Source organism: Camelus bactrianus, chromosome 33, assembly GCF_048773025.1.
Source record: "Camelus bactrianus isolate YW-2024 breed Bactrian camel chromosome 33, ASM4877302v1, whole genome shotgun sequence".
Classification (NCBI taxonomy): Eukaryota; Metazoa; Chordata; class Mammalia; order Artiodactyla; family Camelidae; genus Camelus; species Camelus bactrianus.
The window spans coordinates 19,149,543-19,162,310 of NC_133571.1; the positions used below are offsets into that span (position 1 = coordinate 19,149,543).

The following is a 12,768-nucleotide window of genomic DNA, read 5'->3' on the forward strand; positions in this document are numbered from 1 at the left end:
ATTATTCATAAGAGACAGAACCTGTAAGTAATGCAGATGTCCATTAACTTGCACAAGTAAACAAAATTGTGGCGTATTCATATGGAATATTCAATAGAATATTACTTGCCAATAAAAAGAAATTAAGCACTGATACATGCTGCAACGTGCATGAACCTTTAAAAACATTATGCGGAGTGGAAGCCAGTCACAAAAGACCACATACTAGATTATTTCATTCGTATGAAATGTCCAGAATAGGGAAATCTGTTAAGAGACAGAAAATAGTTTAGTAGTTGCCTAGGACTGGAACAGAGATGGAAGGCAGGAGGGTGATATAGTTAAAGGGTACAGGGTTTCTTTTTGAGTTGATGAAAATGTTCTAAAATTGTGACAGTTGCACACATCTGTGAATCTACAAATAACCATGTGCTTCAAATAGGTGGATTGTGTGTTACGTGAATTGTATCTCAATAAAGCTGTTAAAAATAGGTGAAAGGATGAAAAAGGTAAATGATTCAAACACTAATCAACAGAAAGTGAGTGGCTGTGTTGACATCTGATAAGTACACTTGAGAGAAAAAAGGAGGGAATGTCCAAAAGAATACTAAATCACTGTCACATAAAAAGGTCATTAAAGAGTATATTGCCCAGAAATTTAAGAGAAAAGTATTAAAGAAGTGTGTCAGCCAGTTAGTTAATAAAAATGTCATCTTTCTGGAAAAGAAGAAAGAAAGAGCCTGTGAGGACCGATTGCTGTATTAGTCCAAGAAGACTGGTCTGTGAATGAAGAAGCCCTGTTTGAAGCCGGGACCCGCGGTGGTGCCTCGTCGCCCTGGTACCTCGGCTGGAGCCTTCACTCATCCATTGAAATGGTCTCCTGAGAATAGAAGGCATGATTTTGCTAGTTGGGTTAGTTGATCAAAGGTAATAAGAGAATTTAGGGTCAGTGTTAACAAATCTATATTAAATAAATATATCAAACTGGAATCACTGTCTTTGGATAAAGATTTGTTATTAATCTTAGTTGTGGATTAGTGTCAGATCCGATAGAGTAGCAATTATCAAACTTTTTGGTCTCAAAATGCCTTTGTTCTCCTTTCTCTTTCTCCTTTCTCTTTAAAAGTTACTGAGAATCTCAAACAGGTTTTGTTTTTGTGGGTTATATATATTGACATTCACTGTTTTAAGAATTAAAACAAAATTTTAAAATATTAAATTAATTTTAAAATAATAATAAGTTATGTTACACAGTAACATAAATAACATGTTTATGCAAAGTAATTATATTTCCCCAAATAAAAATAAATTGGGGGGGGGGAGGGTATAGCTCAGTGATAGAGCACATGCTTAGCATGCACGAGGTCCTGGGTTCAATCCCCAGTGCCTCCCCTAAAAATAGATAGATAGATAAACCTAATTACCTCTGCCTGCCCCCCCCCCCCAAATTTTTTTAAATAAATAAATGAGAAGAGTAGTATTTTCAGTTTTTTGCAGATCTCTACAATGTCTCAGTAGAAAGTGAATTTTCGTATATGCTTTACATAGTTCAGTTTGTTTGTGTTGTTTTGGTTTATGTATATGAAAAAAATCAGATCTCAGAGATACATACTTGGGAAAGTACATATAAATATATATATCTTTTAAGTGTATATATATATGTGTGTGTGTGTATTTTAAGAATCTAACAAGCAACAATAATATGACAGGGTTAACAGGCCCATCTGCAGAGCCAGTTTCTTACAGTAGGAAGTGACACTGCAAAGAGCTTGGGTTTCGGAATCAGAAAGACCCTGCCATTTAAGAGCACTGGGACCCTGGGCACATCAGGGAACTTCTCAGAATCTATTTTTGCACCTGTAAAACCGGGATAATACTCAAGTGAAAAATAAGTGAGAAAATATATACGAAGTGTCTGGCACATAGTAAATGCACTATAAATGTTAATTACCTTGGTTAAAATAAGTCAGGATTTTTTTGGCTTTGTTTTTACTTGTATCTGGGATTGGAAGGATGGGAGTTGCAGAGTAGAAGGAAATGAAGCAACATTGGACCCAGTTCACCGTTTTAAATGAGTGAGAAAATGTCCATAAATGTGTGTGGGAGTTAGGCATTTCCTTTTGACCATGGAACCTCCCTGTTTGTTTTCATTCTTTTGTCTTTACTTAGAGAGGCCACTGGTGGGAAATTGAGTTCTAGGGTCACCTGTTTCAAGAGAAAAAGTTCATTTTTCAGTGTGAGGAAATCAATGCAGCTACAAAAGCCCCTTTCCTTCCTCTGTGTTGGCATGCATAATGTAGTAACTGGAAGAGATGGGATCAAGAGGTTGTTAGCCAAAATAAGTGACTCATGACATTTATTTCCAGCCTTTAACCTTTTGTACTTCTTAGAAGCAAGAAAATACACCCCACACCCATGCTTACCTGGTTGTATACCCAGGTATTTTTATCAGTGTGCATAATGATTTAACTGGTGCCAGATAACAGTGCTGTTTAACCGCGTGTGTATGAATCAGGGTCCAAAATGAAGTTACAAAACTCAACAAGGAAGTTCTTAGAATCACCATACTCTGTAATTTTAAACTTACTTTAGCTTTTTTGAATGGGTATCATCTACACACATGGCGGAAATGAAAATGATGTGGAAAGACTGACATGGGGCGCGGCAGCTCGCTCCCACCCATGTCTTTGCCTCCTTTTCTCAAACTTGCCCCACGTTGGTCACCGTGCCTTTGTTTCTTTTCTTTTTTTACGTTGTTTCTGTTTTTTTGTTTTTTGGGGTTTTTTTTCCACTCAAAAGGTCACTCCTTTTGAGTATCCCTCCAGTGTTCTTCTCTGCAAAAACAAGCCAATAGGATTATATTTATTCTTACCTCACGGCCTTCTTGCCCACGTCAGTAGGCAGCATTGTAGCTGTGCTGATCTGCACCTTGTTCGTTTCACTTAACAGCTGCATCCTGGGGACCTCTCCCCACCAGTTTCCTGTATGCGGGTACTTGGCTTGTTTCCAGCCTTTTACTGTCACAGATAGCAGAGCAGTGATAATGTTACATATGTCTTTTCATTTGTTTGCAGTTACATCTGTCAGGTATGTTCCCGGAACTGAGATGGCAAGATTGTAGGGCAAGTGGATTGTCTTTTTGGTAGACGTTAAAGTGGTGTCATAATTTTGATGACAAATCTAGAAAAGTGCCTGGCATTCAGTAGTAGTTGACTCTTGTATGTAGTGAAATTCAGTAACTAGAGTGATAAATCTTCATTTATTTCTGATCAGGTTGTTCATTCTGATTAAGTGTGAGAGTTCCCCCGTTGGTTACCTACAGGCTGCTAGCATGTGACATAATTATCTATGCTATGTTGTAATGAGAATGGACAAAAGTTGAAAAATATGACCTACATTCTTAGCCACATAAATTGTGGGCTGAACCGTCTAGTAGCCCTAGAGAAGAATCTTCGAGCCCACTGACAGCAGGGCTCAGTGAGAAGCCCGTCTTGCGGTAGACGCGGCGTGGAACAGTGACTGGCGGAGCCAGGTACACTTTTGGGGGTGGCGTCACCGGGCAGAGGTACCCTTTCACCTCTGTGCTCTGATTTTTCTCCCATGAAAGTAATTTACCGTTTATTTGATAGGTATAATGAAAGAACTGATACTTTTATAAAAAATACTTTGAAAAATAGGAAAACGATTTGACAAGTTGAAATGTGTTTTATGAATCTGCTTACAAGATTCTGTGGAAACAGATCTTTATTGGAGCATTTTGTTATTGGAAAGATACACAAAGGAAACCAGGAAGGTTGGGGGATTACTTTGAGGAATAACCGAAGGGTTTTTGCTAATCTGCTATTTAACAGCTAATTGCAGTTACTTGGAGCTTAAATGGGGAATATTGCGGTCTGTAAGAACTAATTCTTGCTTTGATTTTTTTTTTGGAGGGGATACGTAATTAAGTTTATTTATTTGGTATTTCAGTGGAGGTACTGGGGATTGAACCCACGACTTCATGCATGCTAAGTATTCGCTCTACCACTTGAGCTGTACCCTCCCCCCTTGTTTTGATATTATCTAATGGAATGGTTTTGCAGGAATAGGATAGAGATCAGATATTTATTATAGCATTACAGTTACTTTCCCATTTCAGATTCCTTTTGTCCCAGGGATCCCTTTGTCTTTTAAGTTAGAAGGCCAACTTCCCATTTGAGATTCGTGTTCTGTTTCTTCGTTAGTCCTCAGAGATATTTACATGTATTCAAAACAAGCTGGGAAAGCAGTTATTTAAATGAACCATATGTTAAGAAACAGGGAGTCTGTTCAGAACCAATTAGTGTTTGGTATTTTTAACAGCTGCAAAATGCAGATTTTTTTGATTACCTGTATTATATACTAAGTAGTCTTCCTAGCAACCCTGTAAACAAGTTGCTGAATTATGCCGGGAAACAAACAGGCAGGGAGCAGCTAAGCAGTTTCCCCTAAATCCATCAGCATCTGTAAAAAGCCCCCCAGATCAGAAAAACACGTTAACTGCCTTCAGAGCTGTCTCTTAGTGGGCATGCCCTAGATGAGGGAAGTTTAACCAAAAGTATTGTCTTCTTACCTGAGGCCTACTTAGAGGGTCGTGGGTGCCGTGCTTTCTGCCCCAGCTGTCCTTTCGTCCTGGTAGTGAGTCACATCTTTCAGCCTTCTCCACTACCATCATTCTGTAAAAATGCCTAAATAGAGAGCTTTTGGGTGTTTGCGTGCTGTGTGATAGTCCTGCTCACTTGCTACATGCTAGGTGTTGTGCTAGCGCTTGGCAGGTATCCTCCTGTTTTCCTTATTATAACCCTGTGAGGGAGAGGATATCTTACCTTTATTTTAAAGGCAAAGTACTCTTCAAAAAGTTGCTCTTGTTGTAATGAAAACAAATGATGTACCAGAACCCCCCAGACTGACTTCTCTCTCTCACATCCCTCCCCAGCGTACTAGTAACGTTCGATCCACATTTTTCAAGGACTGTTTATATGAAGTATTTGATGACTTGGAGTCAAAGATGGAAGATTCTGGAAAACAGCTACTTCAGTCAGTTCTCCACCTGATGGAAAATGGAGCCCTGGTATTAACTACAAATTTTGACAATCTCCTGGAACTGTACGCAGCAGATCAGGGCAAACAACTAGAATCCCTTGACCTTACTGATGAGAAGAAGGTAAAAAATAAAGGACTGGTTCGTCTCTTCCTCAGGCCAGCGGATCGTATCCTCATCAGAAATACCGTTTTCTGGTTGGGATACCGTGTGGTGCTGAGATTTACGGAGAGGTAGAAAGGGGGACTCTTATCCCTGGTTGGATTTTTGTTTTTAGGTTTTGTGATGAAATTAATACACAGTATAAAGCACAGATCTTAAAAAGTGTTCAGCTCTTTGGGTTTTGACAGTTTCACTCAGTTTGAAAGCAGGATTGCAGGAAGTCATTTGAACTGTCAAAGCTAAGTCTTTAATACTTGATAATACAAGGTCGGTGCAGTACTAATTTAGAGTTCTCTGTTAGGCTTTGCTCTTCGTGGCATCTTGAACTATATAAAGACTGTTTTATGTCTGAAGAGCAAGTTTCAGGCCAGGTGGCAGCTGGGTTGAGGTTAAGATGCAGTGGACACTCAGCAGACTTTTTTCCCCAATGTAGCCATACTATACCCCAGCCATCTACCATAATATAGAATTATAGATGTCAACCTGGGTCAGCTAACGAGAGAAGGTTTTATTAGAACCGTCACCAGAGTTTGTAATTTGAAATCTGGCACTGAGAGGAGATTCTATAAATAACACCATTTAATTGATGAAATACACTGAAGCCATAAAAGGGAAAATGTTTTCATTGCCATAGAAAGATGTCAAAGACGTAATGATTGAAGGAGAAAAAGAAGAAAACGAAAAAACAGGTAATGAAGCGCTACCAGGTCTCATTTGTCCCGCCCTGTGGTGTCTGTAATTTCCCTTGTGTACTTTCTTTTCCTAGGAACCTGCCTTTGTGTCCAGCTTAGAGCCCAGCTGAGTGGAATTTGAATAGACAAATGATTCACCCACTGGCACTCAGTGTCCCAGTTCCCCCTCTGCCAGAGTAGCAGCTACAATACCAGTCTTGTGATTTTGCTGACCTTGAAGTCAGCTTTTAAAAGGAAATCCAACTTAGAGAAATGGTGCTGTGAAGGCTGGTTTTCTCTGGCTGGAGTCTTTTCCGCCTGCTGCCCCCTGCCTTGTGTGGCTCCTTCTTCACCTGTAAGTCTCCACTTAAGTGTCACCTCCTCTGACCATCCTAATTAAGAATGATGGTCCTTCTCCTTCAGTGAAGCACTTACTATAACTTCCCATTTTTGTCTTGGTTCGTTTGTGTTCTGGCTGTTGACTCCTCAGGAATAGCAACTCCATTTTGACAGGTAACATGCCAGCCCTTCTTACACTAATGTCTCAGGTAGTACTTGGCACATTGTAGGTGCGCAGTAAATAATTTTTGAATTAGTAAATGACTGAATGAAATTCAGAAATTAATGGCTAGAAACAGCTTACATAATCTCCGAACATCATTACCAACATCAGAAGCGTAAGGGGCTTTTCAAAGTTAAGGATCTCTCTTAGACTTAAAATTTCCCTTCTCATTTTCACCCCGGAACCTCAAGATTTGCTTTGTATTTTTAGTGCACATTAGGGGCAGTGTGGAAGCCTAACAGTTAAAATTACTGACTAGTCATTAGGATGGGGCTTGGTAATATTCCAGTTCTCAATCTCTGTGCCTCTTGACTGTTTTTCCCTAATCCATATCTTATTTCTCTAGAATGTTGTAAGAATAAATCTATACTGTCTCAAGTCCTTGAGAATATAGAGCCATGGAATCCTGTTGGCCGTTCTTAGCCGTCATCTAAGTGATCGTTTTTCACGGGTAGCCTTTTAGGTAACCCAGAGGTGACCGAAGTCCTGCTTGTGCTGCTTATCAATTACTGCACAAGAAACCACCCTGAAAACTCTGGGGTTTAAAACAGTGTTTTATTTGCCCATGATAATGTGAATTGGCTATATGAGCTGGACCCAGTGGCTCAGTTGGGCAGTTCTGCTGGTTTTGCAGGTTACCCTCATGGCTGCAGTCTTCTGGTGGCCAGCCTGGGTGGTGGGGGTTGGCTTGCTTCCACACCTGTCGGTGCAGGCACTTAGCTGGGCCACGCACCCCTGCAGGCCATCAGGCTTCTCCATGTGGTGGCTAGGTTCCAAAACGCAGCAAGAGAGAAATAAGACTCATTGTGCCAACATTTCCAAGCGTCTGCTTGTGTCATGTTTGCTAATGTCCCTTTAGCTAAAGCAAGCCACGTGGCCAAGCCTGGAGGAAGTGTGAAAGGGGACTAGGGAGGCATGGAGACAAGGAGGCTTGGGGACCATTAACTGAAACAGTCACCCAAAGCTGTCATGTATGTCACCAATGGAAAGAGCCCCTATTGTTTTTGCAAATGATGGCAAAGAAATTCTAGTATTTGATTGTTACTTGCAAAGAGAAATCAGCAGACTTGTTACCGTCAGTCTCAACAGCCATGCCCGAAATGGAAAGTGAGGCCACATCAGGCGGCCACATTCTTGCCCGCCGGTGAAGCTGGAGGGTTAGGTCAGAGCCTTGTCCTCAGAATAGCCTCTTGCCCTTTGGAACCTTGAAACAAGTGCTAGCCCTGCCCACCTGCTTGAGCTGTATTTGTGTCGTGCAGGTCCTAGAGTGGGCTCAGGAGAAGCGGAAGCTGAGCGTCTTACACATCCATGGGGTCTACACCAACCCCAGTGGCATTGTCCTTCATCCAGCTGGGTATCAGAACGTGCTCAGGAACACTGAAGTCATGGTGAGTGGTGCTGACCTTGCCGTTCTCAGGAAAGCCTTCCTGGGAAACCCCTAAGTACACCATTGGTCTTGCAGAGATAACCGTTTCTGTACATTAATTAAAATTGGAAGGTCAAGCCTTCTTTCCTGTGCTGCTCAGTTTGTGGGTGTGCATGCCATCTTAGGAGAGGTCGAGCCTCTTCAGGTGTCAGGGTTTTACTTTGTTCTTGATTGACAGCCAGTAGAGGGCAATCTGATTGGCATCAGCTTCACAAAGAATATATCACCTTCTTCATTGTTTGGTACTTCATAGCGTTAATCGCCCTCTCTGTGCCGAAACTGATTTATGCAGCTTTTCACTGTCCAGTCACTACTGTTGCCCACGTTCTAAAGAGATTTTGTATAAATGGTGACGGGCTTATATTGAATCATCACATTTATTCACATTTATTGCTCAGTGGAAAAAATTGAAAACAGTTTGGATAGGGTGATGAAATGGAGGAGTTTTGGTGAAAAAAGACCAAGAAAATGTGATGTTTTCTAAAGCATAAGGGGACTACTTTTGACCTGTTCTTTGCTCTGACATCTGTTTCAACTGCATCTATTACGGACATTGAGTAATCCCTTAAGCAAAATCATTTCCAGTATTTTTATGTTTATATGTATGTGTGTGTGTGTGTGTATGCATGTGTATATGTATACACACACATACATATATACATACATACATACACACTTACATATGGATGTTCTAAGTGTCAGACTGTCTTTGAGCAAATCTGGTGATAGAATTATCTCTGGTGATCCATGGCTCAGTCTGTAAAGCAAAAAAGGCAGATATGATCCTGAAAATGGCAAGAGTGAGAAATACTGAAGACTACTCATTGCCTTATGGCCTCTGGGCACATAGATCTGAAAAATAAACTATAAGTAGATCCGTGAACCCTGACTAGAGAGCCTGCAGGAGAAGGCCAGGTAAAGAGACAGTTTTAGAGGAGTCGTCAAGTTGTAGTAACAGGGAGATCAGACTCCTTCGCAGGACGTATCTGCCCCTTAAATCTGGGTTAATCGGTCATCCTGGTCTGCTAAATGTAGCAGTTATGCCCCTGTTGACTTTTTTGTTTCAGACACATCTTCATGGTGTCTTGGTGTCATTAATGTGTTGTTTCTTTTCCTGCAAGAGGGAGATTCAGAAACTCTATGAAAACAAGTCGTTTCTTTTCCTGGGTTGTGGCTGGACTGTGGATGACACCACTTTCCAAGCCCTTTTTCTGGAGGCTGTCAAGCATAAATCTGACTTAGAACATTTCATGCTGGTTCGGAGAGGAGATGTCGATGAGTTCAAGAAGCTTCGAGAAAACATGCTGGACAAAGGGATTAAGGTCATCTCCTATGGAAATGAATACGCCGACCTTCCGGAGTACTTCAAGCGGCTGACGTGTGAGATCTCCACGCGGGGAGGATCAGGTGAGAGGCGTTTGAGATGAGCGGGGGTAACGTCATTGCCAGGATGAGGAGTAGAGTCCTAACCGGACTGAAGGGAGATCGTGGTTAGTCTGCAGGGTAGGCTAAGCAGTGAGGTGCAGTGTGGATTTAGAGGTCAAGGCTGTGAGGAAAGAAATACATTCACGTAGTGTCAGTGGGAAGGTAGAGTTGGTACAGCTTTTCTGAAGGGGAGATTTGGAACATGTTGAACATTTTAAAACCTTTGACCCAGAAATCCCCCTTATGTAGAATATGTTCTTAAAAAGTATGTGTCTATGCCTTTTCATTGTCATTCTGAATGTATCTTAGAGGGCCTATTAAAGTACAGGGAATTTAATACAGAGAGAACTGGTCCTGTACCCAATAATCGTTCCCAGGTTTCTTTTCTGAATCGGGTTGCTTCAAGTGGGATTCTCCTGTGATGAGAAATTCCGCAAGCTCTTATTATCCATGGCTGTGTTTTGATGGAAGATTTGTAAAAGGCATCACCATAACCAAACACTGAAAACTAGGTCTACCCTTTCTCCAGGAGACTTTTAAAAAAAAAAACCTTAAAAAAAGCAAATCTTTTCTGTTTATCTCTTTTGTGAAAACAATTTAGTACTCTTTCTCGGGGTTATGTTTTCTGGTGTTTGCCCACACATCAGACTTTCAGCGGGCTTTTCCACTGGGCAAGGAGCACGTACCCAAGCTCTACGTATTTCTTTTGATCTACGTTCAGAGATCGTCCACCCCGGGAGGATACTTAAGTTGAAAAGAACGAAATCCTGCCAGACCGCTGTTCCTGTTACACTAAATCCTAAGTCTTCTTGACAAAATCATAACAGTATCGTGGTATCGCACGGATTCTCTCATTAGCTGCGTAGCATCATAGCAGAGCGGCTTTCCCCAAAGTTACCACTCATTAGGGTACCACGGATTCTTAAAAATCAAGGATTTGCAGTGTGGCCGGGGGCTTTATTAGAATGGTCAGCCGAGTTTGTGATCGGAAATATAGCAGAGCAGTTTTAGGTTAAAAACATGTTTTCATTCTGAGACAAGTCAAGCTTATCTTCCATTCTTGGTTATGTTTTGAGTCTCTGTAGGTAAATACTGACGAGAGGGCAGAGGTCTTTTGCTGCTGTTGTTTTTAGCACTGAGCTTTTGCTGTGTGCCTGGCATTTTGCTCTGCACTTTCTTATTTTTAAGAAAACATTCTCTATTTCAAACGATTTGGAATTTTGGTTGTAGAGCAAGATAAAAGAAGTGAAACATGAGTGAAAAATCAGAAGATTATATCAGCTGACCAGAAGTCTCAAGCAAATAATTCCTAATTTTATTATTTTGTATTTGCTTTTGCATAGTGAACATTACTTGGGTCCAGAAGATTCTGTGGGAGCCGAGTACATTTATTTCAGAAAAATCAAGTAATTGGGAAAAGCAGATGATTCTCATATAATTCATTAGTGTCCTCCAAGCAGTAATTTTGGTCCATTTCCGGTCAGCACTTTTCCCTAAGCATTTCTTCATGGCTGTAAACAAAGTATACATAGTCTTGGTACTTCTTTTATTCAGTGATGCAGTATACATTTTCCCACATAGCTGCAGTCTTCATAACCAGTGTTTTTAACGCCTAAATTCCAGTGCAGATGTCAGTTACCTAATTATTCCCCTAAGTTAGGAGTTTCTAGGTTTTTCCTGGTTTTTCGTGTTGTGAGCACCATTGCGGTGAACGGCATCGTCATTGTCATCACTACAGTTTTCCCTCCTGCCTCATTTCCTTAGGATGCACTCTCAGTGTATTTACTGGTCAAAGGACATGAACGTTTTAGTGGTTGAGAAGCATTGCTGAAGTGCTTTTTCTAAAAGGGGCGTACTAACTTGTGTCTTTTATTTATACTCTAATTGGCCGTAATTCTGATTGCTGTTTTTGCTGGTTTTTTTCTTCCATATGTTTGGTTTCAAACTTCTTCCTACACCTTATCTATCCCAGTGCTGTCCGATAGTTTCCTACAATGAGAAATATTTTATAATCTTCACTGTCTAGTACTGTAGCCACAAGCCACACGTGGCCATTGAGCATCTGAAATGTGCTTAGTGTGACTGCGGAAGAGAATTCTTAAAACAGCGGCATGTGGCCAATTGCACCGTAGCCTGGAAACCTGTCTTATCCCGTGGGATGTCTGCTGCTGTTCACTCTTATGCTTGGTTGAATTTGCCCACCTGTGTGTGGCTTCTTATCCCAGGCTGGAGTAATTTTTTGAACCTAAACTTGGCCTTCTAGACTAGTTAGGGACGGCAAGCACACTTTTGTTTTGCTCACCAGGAATGTTAGCGCACTCAGGGACCTCACCATGTCCCTGTTATTTGATACAACAGTGCAAAAACTAACCCAGTTTATTCTCCCCGCCGCCGCCTCCTGCCACACATCACCCTTCTTAGTCAAACCATGTGTTTTCATCTCCCTTCAGTTGGTTCTTTTCTTTCTGCTGTTAAGTTTTAGCTTTTCAGTCTAATATCTGATACCGATGTGTGTTCCGTTTAGCAGGGGTGGTGAGAGAAGGTCAGCTGAACGGCTCCTCTGCAGCACACAGTGAAGTGAGAGGTATGGCATTTCCTGTTCTACTTGTCAGTCTGTCAGCAGAAAGCGTTCTCCTGGGCCTAACACCTTGGAGAATAGTGACTCCTTCCCTCGCCTACCTGTTACGGAGCCTGTGTCCCCGTCACATCTGTGACAAGATCCCTGGTTTCTTGCATGTCGTCTCCTGAAGGGCTGAGCTCGAGCACCTGCAGCATTAGGTGTGTAGCCCTGTTCTGTGAAGCTTCACTGTATTCTCTGCATTTTCTCTCTCCACAGACCATAGTACATGAGGGCTAGAGGACTCGCCACCGTGGACAGTGTTTAACAAGCAAACGTACGAGAACCCACAGCAGCTCCCAGGAAGCACCGCAGCCCTGAGGTGGAAGGCCGGGGCCAGGGCGGTGGCGGGGGGAGTACCCGCCTAACCCTCGTGCCGGCTGGTTCTTGGCATTCCCTTTCAAGCATATTCAGTGACCCAGTGCAGCCCCGCCCCACCCCCGGCTGGCACCCTGTGTCCACACAGCACATCACAGGACCCCTCTGCTGACTGTGGCTGTGGCGCTGCATGAAGGATTTGGGATCTGGACGCCACGGACTGGCCGTGGCCCTGGCTGCAGTTTTGTACTCTCGACTTGGTTTTTCAATTAAGCTTAATGGCTTTTTTAAAACATGACTTGAAGCTCTAGTTTTCTAGACCTTTTACAGTGTACAGTATTTTACATAATTGAGCTGTATTAAAAGCTTGTTCGTTTACTTCCCAGGGCCCTGGGTCTACTTCTAGAATCACTTTAGAGAACGCCTGACCTGCAGAAGCACTGACCAGCCTCATGTTCGCAACTCAGTTTAAATCTTCCAGGTTGTGTTTTCCCACCTTGGAGCAGGGCGGTCTCGTTCTCAGAACCATTCGTTTTACCAGATTCCTCA

The 12,768-nt window shown here is 42.0% G+C and overlaps 1 protein-coding gene across 3 annotated transcripts in view; it reads left to right on the plus strand.

Moving 5' to 3' along the window:
- The window catches only part of FAM118B (family with sequence similarity 118 member B), a 38,073-nt gene extending 25,476 nt beyond the window's left edge, over positions 1 to 12,597 (plus strand). The window contains exons 4-8 of one of the 3 annotated variants that reach the window (XM_074356956.1): positions 4,967 to 5,161; positions 7,693 to 7,821; positions 8,981 to 9,266; positions 11,809 to 11,868; positions 12,121 to 12,597. In XM_074356956.1, coding sequence (XP_074213057.1) covers positions 4,967 to 5,161; positions 7,693 to 7,821; positions 8,981 to 9,266; positions 11,809 to 11,868; positions 12,121 to 12,134 — 684 coding nt within the window. In that variant the 3' untranslated portion in view covers positions 12,135 to 12,597. Of the gene's footprint in view, positions 1 to 4,933; positions 5,162 to 7,692; positions 7,822 to 8,980; positions 9,267 to 11,808; positions 11,869 to 12,120 lie in introns of all 3 variants that reach the window. The other 2 variants (XM_074356954.1, XM_074356955.1) reach the window with 2 other exon arrangements.
- The last annotated feature ends 171 nt before the right edge of the window (positions 12,598 to 12,768 follow it).